A 21,606-nucleotide genomic window follows, 5' to 3' on the forward strand; every position below is an offset into this window, starting at 1 on the left:
CCCTCTTTTTACACCAGCGCATAGGGATCATCCTCTCATTAGGCAGGGGCACTGGATGCTGTCTATTGGTGTTTTTTTGACAGTTGTCGGAGTGGGTCCTTGTGATGCTGCCCAGGGGACCTGGAGTTGCCGTTTCCTATATATAGTCTTGCTTTGTCTCCACTTTCTTACCACCTATGCTGATTTCCAAGAATTTTAACTGTAAGTGTGCTATTATTTTCTTTTAATAAATGATTGCTGTTATGCTAATGAGGATCTTGCACTCCGGTTTTCTTGTTGTTTGGTTCCTTTTCTAGGGACACTTTCATCCTCTGAATGAGAGGTTGTCACAGTACCGCTTCTTTCCACAGGTTCATATTCTGAATCCAAATCTGACCGTGGGCGCTCCTCTCTGCTACTCATCGGTCATGCTCAGAATCTGAAAGGGCTCCTTTTGGACATGGCATTCAGGAATCTCTTTCTGGTGATACTGTACTGGTGTGGCAGTGATCAGAACAATTTTGCTGCCTTGAATAGTTCTGGCGTGACAAGCAGTCAGAACAGTATTGCTGGCTTCACTGGTACTGGGGTGGTGGTGATCAAGAACACGGTTGTTGGTGCATAATGGTCTGGTGCCACTGACATGGGCATGACAGCAATCAGTTATACTGGCTGGCGCCACTGGTCAGTGACATTGACTGGTGTCACCTGCAATAAGGTACACTGTTGCTGGCTACACTGGTGACAATGGGATAGTTATTACAGGTTAGAATTAGACAGGTAGCTTGGCTGTACTGCTTTATTCACACTTTACACTGGTGGGCTAGCGATCGGGGACACTGTAAGCTAGCTTCACTGGTGTTTTTGTGTGTAAAACTGTGACAGACAACAAAGGCATTCATAGAATGCTAAGAAAACCCTCGTTCCTCCTACAGACGAGGAGAGAGAGATGATGCCCTCTTTGTTTACATATGTGATAGCTGTGATCGGACACAGTGATCACATGGTACATGATCAATTTAATTGGTCCTTTACTCAGCCATGTGATCTGCTTTATCCAAGAGACACAGGGGCAGATCCACAAAGCGAGTACGCCAGCGTATCTACCGATACGCCGGCGTACTTTCAAATTTCCTGCGTCATATCTTTGTTTTGAATCCTCAAAACAAGATACGACGGCATCTGGGTTAGATCCGACAGGCGTACGTCTTCGTACTCCTTCGGATCTAAGATGCAATTCTTCGGCGTCCGCTGGGTGGCGTTCCCCTCGTTTTTCCGCATTGAGTATGCAGATTAGCTATTTCCGACAATCCACGAACGTACGAGCGGCCGTCGCATTCTTTTACGTTGTCTCTAGTCGGCTTTTTTTGGGGGTATAGTTAAACCTGCTATTTGGTGGCGTACTCAATGTTAAGTATGGCCGCCGTTCCCGCGTATCATTTTTAAAAAAAAAATCGTTTGCGTAAGTTTTCCGTGAATCGGGCTGGACGTAATTTACGTCCACGTCAAAACAACGACGTCCTTGCGACGTCATTTAGCGCAATGCACGGTGGAAAATTTAGGGATGGCGCATGCGCAGTTCGTTCGGTGCGGGGACGCGTTTCATTTAAATGAAACACGCCCCTCTACTCGCCGATTTGAATTAGGCACCGTTACGCCGCGAGAGACTACGCCGCCATAACTTTCGCCGCAAATTCTTCCAGGATTCAAACCAAAAAAAGTAAGTTATGGCGGCGTAGCGTATCTCAGATACACTGCGCCGGGGCAGATCTTTGTGGATCTGCCCCACAGAGATCAAAAACTGCACCACTGCTCTAACAACCATACATGAGTGGCTGGAGTGGAGGACTAAAAGAGCTTTTGGTATTTACGAGAAGTAATAAAGGTACCATGGTGGTCAGGCAGGTAGTATTTTATACTTTTTTGATTACTAGCTCTTGCTAAACATCTTGCCCCCATCATCCGAGCTGTTCTGGTGGGGGTTAGTCAGCCAGAACAGCTTACTGAGGAGGAACAGGAAGTGAGAAATTCAAACAAAGAAAAAAAAAAACATTTAGAAGGCAAATCGAAGGAAAAGGTAAGTGAACCAACAATGCACTAGCTTAAAGGAACCCATTTAGAAAATAAAAGACAAACCTTTACAACCCCTTTAACTCTGTTTCTAAAAAAACAGAACTCTAATCCTTCTTGGTAATCTAGAAAGCTGCAGTTGTCCAACAAATGAGAATTGGACGAATTTCTGTTTTATAGACAGGTCTCTGTTTTGAAGACTTCAACATGCTGGGAGTAAAGTAAACCTTTCTGTAGTACTTTATTTGAGCTCTTGACACAAAATCAAATATTCCTTCAAGTTTCATATTGTTCCAAATCCTTGGAAAAATATGTGTACAGAACATAGCAAATCTCACATATCTCTATTTTTCATTCTGCACATAGAATAAAGCTGTGTCTCTAGGCATATTTGCAGCTCAGTTTGAAAATCTGTTAATACCAGCACTGGGAAATCACAGCGGACACACCCATCCCGTTGTTATCACATATGGAACAACTGAGTGGCCAAATAAGATTTTTCCAACATATTACAATATTGGCCCACAAAGAGTTTGCTGGTAACAGTGCAGGGATTGATGTTGAGGCTGAGATGACCTCAACTATTGAGGGCCTAACTCAAATCATAACCATAGACTTCTTACAGGGCCTTGCAAGAATCAATGATAAAGATTAAGAACAAGTTTAACCACCTGAGGCCCGCGCTATAGCCGAATGACAACTACAGCGCGGACCTGAAAATCCAACAGGACGTCAATTGACGTGCGCCCCTTTCCTCGTTCCCTGAGCACGCAGCGGGGAAACTCTGTGCTAGCCGTGTCCCTTGGACACAGCCAATCACAGATCGCCGCGAACGGCCAATCGGAGTGGCCGTTTGGTAGGCGATCTGTGCGGCCAATGAGAGATGATCTCATATGTAAACATATGAGATCATTTCTCATTGCCGGCTCTCACAGAGACAGCGTCCTGTCAGGGAGAGAGGAGACCGATCTGTGTCTCTTGTACATAGGGACACAGATCGGTCATCTCCCCCCCCCCCTTCCCCCACAGTTAGAACACTATGCAGGGTACACATTTAACCCCTTCCTCACCCCCTAGTGTTAACCCCTTCAATGCCAGTCACATTTATACAGTAATTCGTGCATATTTATAGCACTGATCGCAGTATAAATGTGAATGGTGCCAAAAATGTGTCAAAAGTGTCCGATGTGTCCGCCATAATGTCGCAGTCCCAATAAAAATCGCAGATCGCCGGCTATGGCTTTTAAAATTTACAAATGCAGCAATTTAGAAATTGGATGAAATGTTTAGCACTGGGAAACACTTTTTGAAAGATAAAAAGTGCATTTTATATACAACTATATAGATCAGACCAAAATGAGGGACAAATGAGGAGGAATGAAGGACAGAGGGATATAACTCCAAATCAGGGACAGTCCCTCGAAATTAGGGACAGTTGGGAGCTATGCATGTCTCTTCTACTATTAGTCTGCACATATGTAAGATTTTTATTTTTATTTTACATCACCGCAGAGAGAAGAGGGAGAAGAAACCAGCGGAGGGAGAAGAAACACTGGAAGGAGAAACCACCAGAGAGATAAGAGGGAGAAGAAACACCGGAGGAAGGAGACACAATTCTTAATAAAGGACTTGTCAAAAACTGTGTATTGTAACACTACACTTTTTTTTTGTGTGAATGTATAGGGGTACAATGTACCCCATACTCATTCACATAGGCAGGGTGGGATCTGGGGGTCCCCTTGTTAAAGGGGGCTTCTAGATTCCGATAAGCTCCCCGCCCACAGACCCCCACAACCACCGACCAGGGTTGTCAGGAAGAGGCCCTTGTGCCGAACAATATGGGGACCAGGTGCTTTGGAGGGGCATGTCCCAAAGCACCCCCCCCCCATGTTGAGGTCTCTTGCTCATCCCATTCTTGACATGCTGGGCTGCATGCTCGGATAAGGGTCTGGTATTGATTTTGGAGGGGACCCCACGCCATTTGAAAAAAAAAATGGCGTGGGGGTGTCACCTTCAAATCCATACCAGACCCAAAGTTTTTTTTTTCCACAATTTTTTTCTTTTGGCCATCCGGAACAGCTGATAACACATCAGTTGTTAAAGTTGAGTTGAGAGGTATCTAAATATAGCGCGGTCTTACCCAGAAGGGTCCCGACGTGCATGGTGTTGTAAACCCTAGAGGTTTTTCACCCTAATGTATTCTACAGTATGGGGAAAAACCAGCTGTGCTGCAGCTGCCCCCCAGAGCCCCCTTTTACTTACCTGAACCCGGTCTTTTCAGGGGCGGGGATGAGCACACCAGCTCCAGCCGGTTTCTGGGGTCCTGATTGGATAGATTGATAGCAGCACAGCCATTGGCTCCCGCTGCTGTCAATCAAATCCAATGACGTGGGAGTTGGGGGCGTGGCCAAGTCCTGCTGTCTGTGTCAATAGATGCAGCATCATTGCACAGAAGCGTGCCCGCACGAGTGCCCAGAAGAAGAGCGGCTCTCCAACGGGGCACTCGAGAACAGGAGGAGTGCCGCTGAGGGACTCCAGAAGAGGAGTATCGGGGCCACTCTGTGCAAAACCAACTGCACAGAGGAGGTGTTTTTATTAAAAAAAACCTGAACCTGTAGTTACCCTTTTAGGGTCCTTTCAGACATGCGGATTCGTTCCTTTCATATCCGCTTGCTCAGCTGGGATCGCTCCGTTGATCCCCACTGAGCCGGCAGATGACAGGGCGGTCCCCGCACACTGTGCAGGGACCGCCCTGTCAGATCGCCGCTCTCCCCTATGGGGGGATCGGGTGAACACGGTCCGTCTGTCTGTGTTCACCCGATCCGCTCTGCAGATGAATGGAAAAATAGGGTTTTCCTCCGTCTGCAGAATCGGACCATAGCGGGGACGGATGATATCGGGTGTCAGCGGATGTTCATCCGCTGACACCCGCTATCCCATAGGGATACATGTATGTCCCTTTTTCATCCGTAAACGGATGGATGAAAAAGCGGACATACGGTCCGCATGTGTGAAAGTGCCCTAAGGCCCACTCCTTAGCAACCAGCTATATACAGTATTTAAAGGGGTTATAAAGGTAATTATTATTATTTTTTTTTAAATAACAAACATGTTATACTTACCTCCACTGTGCAGCTCGCTTTGCACAGAGTGGCCCCGAACCTGGTCTTCTGGGTCCCTCGGCGGCTGTCTCGGCTCCTCCCCGCAAGAACTAACCCCCTTCATGCAAGCTCTCTCCCAAGGGGGTTAGTTCTTGCAGGCTCGCTCCCGTGATACAGCCATCGACCATAGCCGCAGACTGTATCACTCGGCCCCGCCACCTGGCATGCGGCATCATTGGATGTGATTGACAGCAGCGTGAGCCAATGGCTGCGCTGCTTTCAATCAACCAATGAATGAGCCGAGAAGCCAGCGCGTTTATGGCACAGGACTTTAGAGGGGTCAGGTAAGTAAATGGGGGGCTGCTAATCCTCAGATATTTTTTCACCTTAATGCATAGAATGCATTAAGGTGGAAAAACGTGTGACTTTACAACCCCTTTAACCGGGAAAAAAAATGTGAAACGTATCAAAAACGCAGCACTTGCGTTTCTGGTGCGATTCCATAGAAGTCTATTGCATGCAAAACTCAGAGAAAAAAATCCCTAACCCTTTCTAAAAACCTATGTGAACCGCTGTGTGGGTGTTGATAGAAAGTTAATGACACCCCAGATCGGTTCACATATCGCAGTGCGAACTGTCAAATGGTGCAGAAATCGAATCGCATTTGTGTGATCCGATTCTAGTGCGGACCAAAAAAAAGGGTCCTGCACTGGTTTGGTGCGAATGCGATGCAAATTCCGCCATACAAACTGCATGGCTGAATTTTCATTGCACCGACAACACATGTGTTCTGCAGTGTAGTGCAAATCACATGCAATGTCTAACATTTACATCGCACCAGTGTGTGTGTGACCCCAGGGTACAGACATTCGTGCTGCCTAGGGAGCAACAAGATAAGTGGCACATCATTCCATTTATGAGCTAGAACACATAACTATACATTCAGCAACTGCTCCTCTCATACGGCATCCACAGTCAGCTGCAATCCACTCCCTCCTCCCCTACCGCTTGTTTAGCTCCTGCCTAGGAGCGGAACACAGTGGTCACATGACATGACACAGAGGCGGTCATGTGATCGGAATGTCATCAGAAAGCTCCCTGAACAGGAAAGCAGACAGTTCCAGAATCAAATATGGATGCTCCCACAGTGCATCTTGCCCATGCGGCTTTTTCTGTCAACAGATGTCCGAATTGTGTTAGCTGGAGCCGGCAAAATGTTCTGGCATGTGGCACGTGTCACTCCATAGCTTTATACAACCCGCAGGTAAAGATAACTCGTCAGTGTAATGACAGGGGGATGTGGGGATGCAGCATGAGCTCAGTGTATGCTGTCATTTTATTTATGTTTACACGGTACTGTATTTAATGTAGTTTTGTGTGTGGGTGATAAGTGATCGCTTTTGCAGTGTGCTCTCTTTAATTTGGGCATTGATACAGAACACATAAAACTGTTTACAATACACCCACAAGAACTGCTTTATTACAGTCATATTAAACCCTCAATGAGCCCTTTCAGCAGCTGGAGGGAGGGGGAGCTGTCCTCCTGTCACAACACAATAGCACAGCAGGGAGATCAGTGTACTAACATCACTTATGATTATGTACAGTGATCTGCCAGTTTTGTTTTTGTCGTTCAACCAAGGGTTGTATGATAGATATAAAAGAAATACATGAAAATCCCTGTGTGTACCAGGCATCAGGGTCTTAAGCCACAGCAGCACGTTGTATTGTTAAAACTGCAGTTTTTATCCTTGTACATGATATATAGACTTTTTATTCTTTGTGTTAAATAATCCACTATGTGTAACTGTGTCGCTTTGTGACACTGGAGCAACTAAACCACTTAAGGACTGGAAGAATTTCCCTTCTTAATGACCAGGACATTTTTTTGCGATATGGCACTGTCGCTTTAACTGACGATTGCGCGGTCGTGTGATGTTGTACCCAAACAAAACTGACATCCGACGGAGGCTCTTTACCAAGTGATCAGTCATGTCCAATCACGGCTAATCACAATGTAAACAGGAAGAGCCTTTGATCGGCTTTTCCTCACTCGTGTCTGACAGACGTGAGTAGAGGAGAGCCAATCGGCTGCTCTCCTGACAGGGGTCTGTGCTGATTGATTGTTTATCAGCGCAGCCCCCCCCCCCTCGGATGCCTGCCTAGGAGCAGGACCACCAGGATTCCGCTGGGACCACCAGGGATGGCCACCACACTGGACCACCAGTTATGCCCCACTAGACCACCCAGGAAATGCCAATCTGTGCCCAGGCAGCTACCAATCAGTGCTCATCCAGAATGCCTACCAGTGCCACCAGGGATGCCTGACAGTGCCACCCATAAGTACCCATCATTGCAGCCTTTCGGTGCCGCCTTATCAGTACCTGTCAGTGCTGCCTTATCAGGGAAAACGTATTTATTTACAAAATTGTATAACAGAAACAAAATAAAAACCGCAGAGGTGATCAAATACCACCAAAAGAAAGCTCTATTTGTGGTAACAAAATGATAAAAATTCTGTTTGGGTACAGTGTAGTATTGCCACATAATTGTCACTTAAAGTGGTTGTAAACCCACTTTTTTCACTTTTACCTACAGGTAAGCCTATAATAAGGCTTGCCTGTAGGTATAAAGAATATCTCCTAAACCTGTACCCCCTCGCAATGCGCCACTGATTGTAGCGGCGCATGCGCAGGGGGGAATCCACGGCGAAAGGACCAGCACGCGCGGGAGTGACATCATCGCCGCTCCAGCCAATCACAGCGCTGGAGCAGCGATACCCGGAAGACACGCTGGAGCAAGATGACATCTCGCTCGGCGTGGACCAGGTAAGTGTTCTTCACCTCGTTCAGAGGTAAGTATTTCATAATCGGCCAGTATGCGGTGCATACTAGCTGATTATGCCTTTTGCCTTGCAGGTTTGAACAAAAAAAAAAATGTTTATGCGGTTTACAACCGCTTTAAGCAGCAACAGCACTGAAAATTGGCTTGGGCAGTGAGGGGGTGTAAGTGCCTGGTATTAAAGTGGTTAAGTATGGGAAATCTTTTCCATCTTAATTTTGAGTGCTGGGTTTTTTATTTTATTTTTTGCAAATTTACATTTTTTTTTTTTTTTGTGGCACCACTAATGAGCCATGCATCCAAATTCATTAATGACTTAAAAGTTTGTGTGGTATGGCATGAAGTGTCTTGACAAATAGAAAACTGACTGAGAGTCAAACCTTTCGTGTTCTGTAATAAAACATTTTGGGCTTAGATCTTCTTCCTTTTTTTTTTTTTTTTTTTACTGTAATGTACAATGAGAAATGTATTTAGTTATTGCATTTTTATTGTAATTAGATGGCTACTGTTATTGGGTAAAGGGTTAAAAATGGGTAAAAAAAAAAAAAACAAATACAAAAAAAACCTTTGTGTTCTCCAACTGTTTAACATATTTTTTTTTTATTGTTTTAGGAAAAGACAGTACTAACTACTCTAAACGGACACACTGCAAGGGTTAACTGTGTACAGTGGATTCAGAAACCTGACTGTAGTAAGTAATGTTACCTGTGCTTGAGATCCCTATTAGATGTGCATATGCGTTATTTTGTTGCCTAATGTGTAAATGTATGATATGTAAAAGTGGAACCTCAGAAGAGTTTTTTTTTTGCTTTGAGTGTGGAAGAGTTGAACATCTTTAGCTAGATTCAGAGAAATAGGCGGGCGTAGCATATCTCAGATACACTACGCCGCCGTAAGTTAGAGCGGCAGGTTCTGTATTCACAAAGAAGTTGCGCTCTAACTTACGGCGGCGTAGAGTAACTGGGCCGCCTAATTCAAAATAGGCTGGTTTGGGGCGTGTTCTATGCTAAATACTCGTGACCCCGCATATTTGAAGTTTCTAACGAGATAAATCAGCGAGATACGCCTATTCACGAACGTACGCACGGCCGTCTCGGTAAAGTTACGCCGTTTACGTAAGGCGTAAAGATAAACCACCAAAAAGATGGCGCAGCCAATGTTAAGTATGGACGTCGGAACCGTGTCAAATTTTTCACGTTTTACATCGTTTGCGTAAGTCGTCCGTGAATGGGGTTGGGCATAATTTACGTTCATGTCGAAACAAATGAGTCTTTGCGGCGTAATTTAACGCCGCAAAGACTCATTTGTTTTGAAAAAAAATTTGACACGGTTCCTACGTCCATACTTAACATTGGCTGCGCCATCTTTTTGGTGGTTTATCTTTACGCCTTACGTAAACGGCGTATCTTTACTGAGACGTGCGTACGTTCGTGAATAGGCGTATCTCGCTGATTTACATATTCTAGGAGTAAATCAGCGTACAGGCCCCTAGCGGCCAGCGTAAATAGGCAGCTAAGATATGACGGCGTAGGTAGGAGGTCGTATCTTAGCAACATTTAAGCGTATCTCAGTTTGAGCATACGCTTAATGTTACGAAGGCGCGGATTCGGAGTTACGACGGCGTATCTACTGATACGCCGTCGTAACTGTACCTGAATCCGGCTACTTAATTGTAGGTTTGTATTGATTTCTTTGTCCTTTTTGTTATTTATTTTTTTTCCTTTACAAAGTGGTTTTTAGAACAGGAAGTAAGAATGCTCAAGGTCAATGCAGACAGCATAAAAACTCAAATAAGACAGTCTGTGATGTGCTGTCACCAAACGACCAATGGTATTGTGGACAGTGCAGAGACAAGGTCGTCTAGCGTCCAGGATAAAGATGCCAAACTGTGCCCCCCCACTAAGATGTCTGAGCAATTATGTGTCAGATATGTATAGACAACTTAAAGGAAAACTAAAGGCAAACTTTGTTATTTAAAAAAAAAAAAAAAAAAAAAAAAAAAAAAAAACATGTTATACTTACCTCCCACTGTGCAGCTCGTTTTGCACAGAGTGTCCCCGAACCCTGTCTTCTGGGGTCCCTCGCTGTCTCAGCTCCTCCTCGCAAAAGCTTTCCACCTTCATGCGAGCGAGCCGTACCGTCGGATGTTTTTTCACCTTAATGCATAGGATGCATTAAGGTGAAAAAACATTTACCTTTTAAAGGAGTTGTAAAAGTTTGTGTTTCCTAAATATGTTCCTTTTAAGCTAGTGCATTGTTGGTTCACTTACCTTTTCCTTAAATTTCCCTTCTAAATGTTTTTTTTCTTTGCCTGAATTTCTCACATCCTGTTCCTCCTCAGTAAGCTGTTCTGGCTGACTACCCACCGCTCGGATGATGGGGGCAAGCTTACTGAGGAGAAACAGGAAGTGAGAAATTCAGACAAAGGAAAAAAAAAAAACATTTAGAAGGGAACTAAAAGGAAAAGGTAAGTGAACCAACAATGCACTAGCTTAAAGGAACCTGTTTAGAAAATTAAAAAACAAACCTTTACAACTCATTTAACTGCTTGCCGACCAGCCGCTGCTGTTTTACAGCGGCAGGTCGGCTCTGCTGGGCGTGAGCACGTAGCTATACGTCACCTCGCCCAGCAGCCAATACGGGCGCGTGCCCCCCGCTCGTCCCTGACTCCCATGCGTGATCACTACAGCACACCTGCGATTGCTTGTTACAGAGCGAGGACCGGGAGCTGTGTGTGTGTGTGTGTGTAAACACACAGCTTCCAGTCCTGTCAGGAGAAATGCCTGACCGTCTGTTCATACAATGTATGGACAGCGATCAGTCATTTCCCCTAGTGAGGCCACCCCCCCCTACAGTTAGAACACACCCAGGGAACATATTTAACCCCTTCCCTGCCCCCTAGTGTTAACCCCTTCCCTGCCAGTGGCATTTTTATAGTAATCAATGCATTTTTATAGCACTGATCGCTATAAAAATGCCAATGGTCCCAAAAATGTGTCAAAAGTGTCCGAAGTGTCCGCCATAATGTCGCAGTACAGGAAAAAAAAAAAACGCTGATCGCCGCCATTACTAGTAAAAAAAAAAATATTAATAAATATGCCATAAAACTATCCCCTATTTTGTAAACGCTATAACTTTTGCGCAAACCAAACAATAAACGCTTTATTTTTATTTTTTTGGTGTAGAAGAATACGTATCGGCCTAAACTGAGAAATATACATTTTTGGGGGATATTTATTATGGTGAAAAGTAAAAAATATTTATTTTTTTTCAAAATTGTCGCTCTATTTTTGTTTATAGTGCAAAAACTAAAAACCGCAGAGGTGATCAAATACCACCAAAAGAAAGCTCTATTTGTGGGGAAAAAAGGACGCCAATTTTGTTTGGGAGCCACGTCGCACGACCCCGCAATTGTCCGTTAAAGCGACGCGTCGGGATAGCAGTGTGAAGAGGAGGGGGAATACCGGAGTAGGAAGCAGTGATACTAATAAGTGTGAGGGGAAGGACGGGGGCGTGCCTTCTTAGCAGCCGGCGGCGCGCTCTGTGAACCCTGTACGTAGGGCGGGGGCGCGCACAGACTTCTGCCCCAGTCTCGGTAGCCTTCATGTGAACCTAAAGGTGGAACGTATAGGAGATCAATGAATGAATATATGCCTTTAATCTCTTTTGAGTCGGTAAGCAGATTAGAAATAAGAGGTGGAGGTCTCATCTATCCCACTTTCTAGCACTGGGCTCCTGGATTTGCTTTTTGCATGCATCTCACAAGATATTTTGGACATTATTGGAATTTGGACAATTTTCTATGAATTATGTACTTGTGATTCCTTAAGTTTAATACTTATTTTTCACTTTTCACAGGTTTTATACACACTTATATGGTGTTTAATTCACTTGTTTCAATGATTTGTGCAGCGCAGCTTATATAATTTTCATGGCATCCAATGTTTCTATCTGACATTTTTGCTGCTGCAGCATGTTTTGTTTTCTAGCAGTGTCATTATTCAATTTCACACTGTGTTTGTGACCAGCGCAGTATTTTTTCCACTTTTACATGAATTGATTGGCACCTTGTACCGCTTCTTCCCCTCACACTCCAACCCTGCTATACAGGGATTTCAAGAGGCTAAAAGTAGGTTAAATCCAGGTACTTGGAATGATTTACATTTATAAAATAAACTTAAAATGTAATTAATTCATTTTTACAGAAAATCTGTAAGGTGACCTTACACTGGACCACCTTCCCATCTCATCCAGTCCAACTATACCAGATTTCCGTGATCCCACGCTGTCAGACACTGAAAAGCCATTTCACAGGACTGGGGATTTTAACCCCCCCCCCCCCCCCCCCATGGCCTAATCTCGTATCTGTATTGCTTAGCCAGTACGTACTATAGAAATTCCAATTGCTCAGCGCCGAAACATGGATGGTGCTAACAAGGCAGAAGCAGCCCAGCCCCTACTGTCAGCGATGCAAGGATAGAAAGCTGCTGGGATTTAAAATCCCTGGAGCAGCTTTTCAGTGTCTGACAGCAGGGGATCACAGCAATCTGGTACTGTGGGGTCGGGAGAGGGTCCAGTGTAAGGTCACCTTACAGATTTTCTTTCAAATTTATGTAGCACCTGGTTACTTCAAAGTACCGGTGCTATTTAAATTTAGAGGGAGATCAGAGTGTTTAAACTCTGGTCTGGTTAATCTGTTCAAATTTGGCTCTCTGTCTCAGCTTGAGTGTGCTGTGGGCTTATTCTATTGTGCTGGGGTGTTCTTCCCACCACAGGACAGTAGGTGGCAGCAGTGGAGTCAAGGTTTGGGTGCTCTTCCCCAGCAGCCGATCAGGAGGATTGAACCTTGCTGTGCATGCTGGGGGAGGGTATTTATGGGGCAGACCCCATTAGTTCTGGGGTCTTCTTCGAGTGCTGCATCCACCTTTTAGGGTGCTTGCACCTGGGCGCCCCAGCGTTATGGCCTGCCGGGGCGTGCATGCCACACGGAGTTCATTGGTTCTGGGACAAGTTGGTCCGGAACAATTGAGCTGTGGCAGGGAGCCCAGTGGTCGACTGGATTCTCTATCCTTAAGGTCCCAAGCGGTACAGCTGTTCGGTGGGGAGTCCATCTGAGGAGAGCCAATGAGAGGCTGGCGATCCAATAGGGTCTCGACAAATCACCGGGGATCGAGGTATCCGGACACTGAGAGGCTGGTCACCTGTCAGTCGGTACCTGAAAGTAACTTGAAGGAGATCCAGGAGTAATTCTACCAAGGAGGTTCATCTCCGTAACCACAATCAGGAGGGCCTGTGGCAGAGGTTTCTCACTGAATCTATTCCAGGAGAGACTTCTTCCAAAAGGTTCGAGTTCATTCCAGGAGGGTCTGTGGCAGAGACTTTTCCTTTAAAGGTTCGAGTGATACTCTGGCTGCCAGGTCAGTGAGAGAGGCCTGTCCAGGTACGCTATTCCCACTTAAGCAGGAGCGGCGCAAGAAGTGTTACACGTGGGAGCAGGACTGTTTCCCTATTGCTATGCCTGAAATTGCTGTTCTTCTTTCTTCAACTCTACCTTCTTCACCACAAGTTTTTTTTTTTATTGTTTTTACCCGGCTGGGTAATAAAGAGCACAGTAAAACATACCTGTCATGGACATTCCTTTTACTACTGCTATATGTACCATACACCCCTAAGACGGCCGAGGAGCCATGAGGTAAATGTGCCACCCAAAACAAACCAGCAGTTCCTTCGGGGGTAGTGCTACATTGAATTTGGGCTTTAACCAGTTCCCGACCTCCTCATGTACATTTACGTCAGCAGAATGGCACAGGCAGGCACATCCACGTACCTGTACGTCCTCTGCTAGACGTGGGTGGGGGGTCCGATCGGGACCCCCCCCGGTACATGCGGAGGTCAGGTCTGCTCGGGGAGCGATCCGGGACGACGGCGCGGCTATTTGTTTTTAGCCGCTCCGTCGCGATCGCTCCCCGGAGCTGAAGAACGGGGAGAGCCGTGTGTAAACACGGCTTCCCCGTGCTTCACTGTGGCGGCGCATCGATCGAGTGATCCCTTTTATAGGGAAGACTCGATCGATGGTGTCAGTCCTACAGCCACACCCCCCTACACTAGTAAACACACACTAGGTGATCCCTAAATGTTACAGCGCCCCCCTGTGTTTAACTCCCAAACTGCAACTGTCATTTTCACAATAAATAATGCAATTTAAATGCATTTTTTGCTGTGAAAATGACAATGGTCCCAAAAATGTGTCAAAATTGTCCGAAGTGTCCGCAATTAATGTCGCAGTCACGAAAAAAATCGCTGATCGCCGCCATTACTAGTAAAAAAAAAAATGCAAAAAAACTATCCCCAATTTTGTAAACGATATAAATTTTGCGCAAACCAACCGATAAACGATTATTGCGATTTTTTTTTTTTTTTTTTTTTTTTTTTTACCAAAAATAGGTAGAAGAATACGTATTGGCCTAAACTGAGGAAAATTTTTTTTTTAGATATGTTTTTGGGGGATATTTATTATAGCAAAAAGTAAAAAATATTGCATTTTTTTTTAAATTGTCGCTCCTATTTTTGTTTATAGCGCAAAAAATAAAAACCGCAGAGGTGATCAAATAACACCAAAAGAAAGCTCTATTTGTGGGGAAAAAAGGACGCCAATTTTGTTTGGGAGCCACGTCGCACGACCGCGCAATTGTCTGTTAAAGCGACGCAGTCCCGAACTGTAAAAACCCCTTGGGTCTTTAGCCAGCATATTGGTCCGGGGCTTAAGTGGTTAATGATACAACAGTGACTAAAGCGCTGCATTAATTTATGTCTGCATAGTGTTCAACTTTAACTGAGATTTTTCTTTCGTTTTTGTTTACCCTTATTAAGGTCCTGAAACTGAACTTGCATCTGGTGGATCTGATAAAAAAGTGATCATTTGGAAGACAAAGGAATTCCAGGTAACCGCATGTTAGGCTATTAAAATGTATTCTATACCTACGTAATATTACCAAAGTAAAGGCAAAGAAGGAAGTGCAAACCCAAAAAGCCTTAGCCAATTTTTGCTAATCCAAACTGTGAACATGCTTCTATTTTCAGTATTTATGTAAAAAGCATACACATATTGGAAATGCAGATGTGTCTACAGCTGACATGCATGTTATTAAGGGACATAATTTACAATAGGTAATATGTGTCCTTTGTGCAGATGCCTTTTCTGTTAGGTGAATTCTTGCTTGTTTGTTTTTGTTGTTTATTTGGCTGAACGTAGGCTTTAACAACAACAGTTTAGTGCAAAGGCCTATCTGAGTGGATGCAATGTGAATTGATAAAGTAAATCTAGAGCTAAAACTTTCTGTGGTCACCAGGTAACAAGGGGATGAATTAAAACTCGACATCCTAACCTTTACCCACTGTATGCAAATTACAAAAAATAAAATGTGACTCCCGGCTCTTTAAGGTACACCTTGTTGGTAAATCTAAAGATGAATATTCAGTTAGATTGTAGTGTGTGTGTGTGTGTGTGTGTGTGTGTGTGTCTAGCTTTAGACATGATTAGTTTAGCTATGTCTAATAGTTTCTACATTGTTGAATTGTATATATGCTACAAAACTGAAAGTTTTATGCCAGCATAATAAATAAAACCTGTCATGGCTATTGTTTTGAAGCATGTTAAGCCACATCTCTTCCTGCTGAGCCTCACCCTTTGTTCTGGGTGTGCTTTAGATATTTCTGACAGATTTATCATTCTGGACATGCAGAAAAAAAATGTATGAACTTTCCTTCTTGCCCAGAAACTGAGTTGGTGCACAGTAATGAATTTACCAACGGACTATGTAGATATATCCCTCATGTATTTCTCAATTCTGTGTAGGAGTATACATTCTAGATTTGCTGAGATGCTCTTCCATTGTTGCTTATGACCATGACCATGATCACCCCTTGCTATAAATGGCTTCCAACTTTCTTCTCCTGAACCCGCTTGATTCTCTCTCCTACTTTTCTTTCTCGACCATGCTCCTCTCCTGCCATGCCTCTGTTCACAGCCATTGTTACATAGTTTGTAAGGTTGAATAAAGACAACAGTCCATCCAGTTCAACCTGTGTAGGGGTGTGTGTGTGTGTGTGTGTGTGTGTAGAAAAATGATTTCCCATATACCCTAAAGCAGGGGTGACCAACCTTTTGAAGAGCGAGGGCCACTTAAGCGACTTGGTAACCGGTCGCGGGCCGCAATGAGCGGAGTGGGTGGATGGCATGTTCGTGTCTGCTCTACTTTACTTTTTTTTTTTTTTTTTTTTAGTGTATCGGATTGGAGGTAGGACACAAGCCGTTTTATGTCTGCCACTACTTAGAGGTGAATGGAGGGTCCAATTGGTCGGACCCCCCCTTTCACACTGATGTGCTGCAGTTTACCTGCACTGCAGGTGCACTTTGCAATAGACTGTTATATTCTGCAGGATTGGTGCACTTTCAGAAAGCTCACCAAACTCGCAGGTAATAACAGAAGTCTATGGCTCAGTTCAGGTAACCTGCAGGTAAACTGCTCTGCACCTGCGGATCAGTTTTAAAACCGCCCAGTAACCACTGCAGAACAGATATGCCCATATATACACTGTAATTTTAGTAATAAACTGACATTTTAGTAATAAACTGACATTTAACTACTTGCTGACCTGCCGCCGTCATTCTACGGCGGCAGGTTGGCTCTCCTACGCGAGAGCCCGTAGCTCTACGTCGCCCCCCCCCCCCCGACTCTCGTGCCGGGCACACGCGATCGCTCGTTACAGGGGACCGGGAGCTGTGTGTGTAAACACACAGCTCCCGGTCCTGTCGGGGGGGGGGGGAATGCTGATCCCCTGTTCATACAATGTATGAACAGGGGATCAGTGATTTCCCCTAGTGAGGCCACCCCCCCCCACAGTAATAACACACCCAGGGACATACTTAACCCCTTCCCTGCCCCCTAGTGTTAACCCCTTCACTGCCAGTGGCATTTTTATAGTAATCCAATGCATTTTTATAGCACTGATCGCTATAAAAATGCCAATGGTCCCAAAAATGTGTCAAGTGTCCGCCATAATGTCGCAGTACCGAAAAAAATCTAGTAAAAAAAAAAAAATAATAAAAATGCCATAAAAATACCCCCTATTTTGTAAACGCTATAACTTTTGCGCAAACCAATCAATAAACGCTTATTGCGTTTTTTTTTTTTTTTTTTTTTTTTTACGAAAAATATGTAGAAGAATACGTATCGGCCTAAACTGAGGAAAAAAAGTTTTTTATTATATTTTTGGGGGATATTTATTACAGCAAAAAGTTAAAAATATTAAATTTTTTTTTTTTTTCAAAAATGTCGCTCTATTTTTGTTTATAGCGCAAAAACTAAAAAACAAAGAGGTGATCAAATACCACCAAAAGAAAGCTCTATTTGTGGGAAAAAAAGTACGCCAATTTTGTTTGGGAGCCACGTCGCACGACCAAGTAATTGTCAGTTAAAGCGACGCAGTGCCGAATCGCAAAAAGTACTCTGGTTTTCGACCAGCAATATGGTCCGGGGGTTAAGTGGTTAATAACAGTATTTTATACAGTGGCGGCTGGTGCTCCAAATTTTTGGGGGAACACAAACGAAAAAAACAAAACAATTGCAGCCTCACTGTGCCCATCAAATGCAGCCACTGGGCCCATCAATTGTCGCCACTGTGCCATGCCATCAAACGCAGCCACTCTGCCCTTTAATTGTCGCCACTGTGCCCTTTAATTGTCGCCACTGTGCCCTGTAAAATGCTGCGCCCCCCCCCCCCCCCCGCCTGGCACTTGCCTTTCTGGAGTCGGCCATCCTCCTTCCACGGTCCCTCGATGTCTTCTCCCACCCTCGATGACGCTTCAGCCATACAGGTTACCAGTAACCAGAACCGGTGAACCCGATTGGCTGAGACGCCTGTCAGTCTTGTCCAAGGAACGCACCCCCCGTGCGTCCCTGGATAAGTATTTGGAAGCCAATTGCAGCCTGAGGGCTGTAATCGGAAAGCCTATTAGAGCCGGTGGCTCTGATAGGCACTTCCGCAGCCAACCAGCTGCCGTTATTCAGATGGCCGGTGCTCACCGGGGGGCCGGCCATCTAAATAGTCGGCGGCAGCGGCAATGCATAGATTCATGCAATTCATTGGCGGTGCGGGAGCGAGAGGGGGCGGCGCTCCGGCGCCCTCTATGGACGCACCGTCACCGATTGATTCTATTCCATCCCAGAGCCGGAGGTCGTGGGCCACATGTGGCCCCCAGGCCACTGGTTGGGCACCCCTGCCATAAAGGGATCTGCTCTGCCATTACTAACCTCTGTCCAAGATCATTTTCTGATCTGCTCTCTCAATAGTTTGTGTAGTCACTTTTCCCTCCTACTTTTTATTTTTCATTTTGCTTTCTTTGTTTCAATATCCCTTTCTTTCTGACTCCAATTTCCTATTACTTTTTCCCAGTCCTTGTCCAGATCCTGTTTTAAGACCCCTTTCACACCGAGGGCGTTTTGCAGGCGCCATAGCGTTAAAAATAGCACCTGCAATCCGCCCTTAAACAGCTGCTCCTCACACTCCAGTGTGAAAGCCGAGGACTTTCCCACTGGAGCGGTGCACTGGCAGGGCGTCAGAAAAAATCCTGGCAGCAGCTTCTTTGGTACGCATTAGCAGCGGTGAACTCACTGCTGCTAATGCGCTCCTGCCCATTGAAATCGATGGGCAGCGCTGCCGTACCGCCAGCGGATTGCAGGCGGTATTAACCCACTTACGGCCGCTAGCGGGGGTTAAAAGCAGGGGACAGTCCCACCAGATATGGATCATATTTCCCTTTGCATGATGACAACGCCAACAGATATCAGATATATCCTGGTTAAATTGATGGAGTGTAGAGGGACACCTGTACCATCTACTCACCAATGTATATGCCTTCTCTTGAGTTCTTGTAGCTATTGACATTTTATGAGTCAAAATAAAGCTTTTTTGCCAATCCGATATAGTTAAAGTCTGTTGGAGGTCTTTTTCCCATTTCCGTTTATACGGGGGAAGATCTGAATGGGTTGATAACAAAATAATAGAGTATAATGCAGAGAGCAAAGATTCAAATGCAGTTGGTTTAGCATAAATATCTTGTTTTGATGGAATAGATCGTATATAACATAAAGCTTGATGCCTCTGTAGCCACTGCGCAGGATTATAAGAGAGCATCGTAGATGAAGAGGCTACCGTTAATAATGGATCCGACTGAAGGACTTGAGCAATTCTTCTATGTTCCTGTTTATACCAAAGGCCAAACACAGTTGAGTGTAAGGCTGGCAGAAAATCCGGTGTTCCAAAGAAGGAGGTCATGGGGCTCAATTGTTTTGATATTCTATAGATGGGTATCATGGGATCCCATATGTGTAGTGTTTGCCTAGTAAGATCTGCTGGAATTGAGAGGCCTTTTCGTAGAATAGACGAAGTCCACGGAAGGGCACAGAGATCTATAGGATTTATGCGGCATACCAATTGTACCCATAGCTTAGATGAGGAGTGGTGAAACCAATCAATAATATGTGTTAATATGGTTGCTTTATGATAGATAGAAACATCTGGTACCCCTACCCCACCTTTGTTTTTCAGAAGGGATAATGTCCCAAAGCTAATTCTAGGCTGGGCTGAATTCCATATAAACTTGGAAAATAGCCGGTGGATTTTACAGAAGTACAATTTGAGAGATGGATTGGAATCGTTTGAAACAAATATAAGAGGCGAGGGAGTATATCCATCTTAAGGGTATTAATTCTACCGAACCATGAAAGTCTCTTAAATGCATAAGATGTCAAAGCCATTTGAATTTTATGAAGCATCGGGAGAAAATTTAGAGAGTATAATTGTGATGTTGAAGCTGGTATATTAATCCCTAGATATCGAACCGACACCGAGCGAGCAGGTCCTGAAGGAAAAGTTCTTCGATATTCGCTTCATATTTGTTTGCGATAAGGATATATTGAGAAGTTCTGATTTACTATAATTGACTTTAAAATTGCTGACTTCACTAAATCTCTGGAATTCTAGGAGGTTTAGTGTCACTTTAAAGGAGTTGTAAAGGCACAATTTATTTTTTCCTAAATAGCTTCCTTTACCTTAGTGCAGTCCTCCTTCACTTACCTCATCCTTCCATTTTGCTTTTAAATGTCCTTATTTCTTCTGAGAAATCCTCACTTCATGTTCTTCTGTCTGTAACTCCACACAGTAATGGGAGGCTTTCTCCCTGGTGTGGGATGTCGTGCTTGCCCCCTCCTTTTGGACTACAGGAGATTTAGGACGCCCACTAACACACTGCTACTTTCTCTATCTGCAATGTAGAGAACGTCCTGACTCTCCTGTAGCCCAAGGGAGGGGGCAAGCACGACACTCCACACCAGGGCGAAAGCCTCACATTACTGTGTGTAGTTACAGATAGAAGAACAGGAAGTGAAGATTTCTCAGAAGAAATAAGGACAATTAAAAGCAAAATGGAAGGATGAGGTAAGTGAAGGAGGACTGCACTAAGGTAAAGGAAGATATTTAGGGAAAAGAAAAATTGTACCTTTTACAACCCCTTTTAAGTTCCATTAAATATATATTTTGTTTATTCAGTCCCCAGCAGAGACACAATCAACAGGTTCTGTACTTCCACTGTTCATCAGCAGTACATTTTTTAGTCTAGGACAGACTGCTGACCTGTTGATTACACAGAGCAAAAATATCACAGCACCCTGCCTCTGTATTCCACTCAGGAGTCCTCATCCTACATGCAAGCAGTGTAGCGTAGAGCTGCACGATTAATTGCGAGCATATCGCAATCTCGATTCACCCCCCCCCCCCCCCCCCCCGTGATCTCCACGCGGGATGACCCGCAATTTTTACATGTCGCCACCGGTTCCACGTAACTAGCGTGGAACGCAAATGGCGGATATCGGAACTGACGTCAGTTTAATGCTTGATGTGGCGCGCCGCTGGGCATGGGCGGTACACAGAGACAGTCGGACAGTGTCTCACGCTTGTCTTGGCCGGGAATTGGTAACAAGGAGCACAGCACAGCATAGCAGTGAGTGCGCAGTCAGGTAGGGTAGTCACTGACGTACAAAACAGCCATGCTATCAGCTATCACTGCTGTGGTTTTTGATGCCCCTCGGCCTTCTGACTGTGTTTTAAAGGTTCACATCTATTTTTTAATGCCGCTGCACCAAAATGCATGTGCCTTGCTGCAGAACAGCCTATTCATTTGAGAATGAACTGCCTGCCACCTGAGTTGTGCAATTATTAAAATGCTTTGTTGGTTAGGATGTCTTTCTGGAGAAGTGGCAGTATTTGCATGCAGGCCACCCTTCATGACACCGTCAGCCTCCATCTTTGAAAAAACTAAAATCAAAAAACTAAAACTAAAATCCAGTAATTGAAACGAGCGAGCCATGGTCATTAAAGCGGTGGTTCACCCTCCTTAACATCATTCTAGCATTACATTCGGCATCGTAGCGTGAGCTACAGTATGCCGGTCTTACATTTTTTTATCCCCGTACTCACTGTGCTATTGCACATTGAAGATTCCGACTCCCGCGGGGAATGGGCGTGCCTATGGAGAGGGAGGATGATTGACGGCCGG

At 44.7% G+C, this 21,606-nt stretch overlaps 1 protein-coding gene across 1 annotated transcript in view; it reads left to right on the forward strand.

The window, feature by feature from the left end:
• The first annotated feature begins 6,187 nt into the window (after positions 1 to 6,187).
• ELP2 (elongator acetyltransferase complex subunit 2) overlaps positions 6,188 to 21,606 on the forward strand; it is a 171,806-nt gene continuing 156,387 nt past the window's right edge. The window contains exons 1-3 of the mRNA XM_040353517.1: positions 6,188 to 6,414; positions 8,604 to 8,682; positions 14,862 to 14,932. Coding sequence (XP_040209451.1) covers positions 6,283 to 6,414; positions 8,604 to 8,682; positions 14,862 to 14,932 — 282 coding nt within the window. The 5' untranslated portion in view covers positions 6,188 to 6,282. The remainder of the gene's footprint in view (positions 6,415 to 8,603; positions 8,683 to 14,861; positions 14,933 to 21,606) is intronic.

This window comes from Rana temporaria, chromosome 5 (genome assembly GCF_905171775.1).
Source record: "Rana temporaria chromosome 5, aRanTem1.1, whole genome shotgun sequence".
Lineage (NCBI taxonomy): Eukaryota > Metazoa > Chordata > Amphibia > Anura > Ranidae > Rana > Rana temporaria.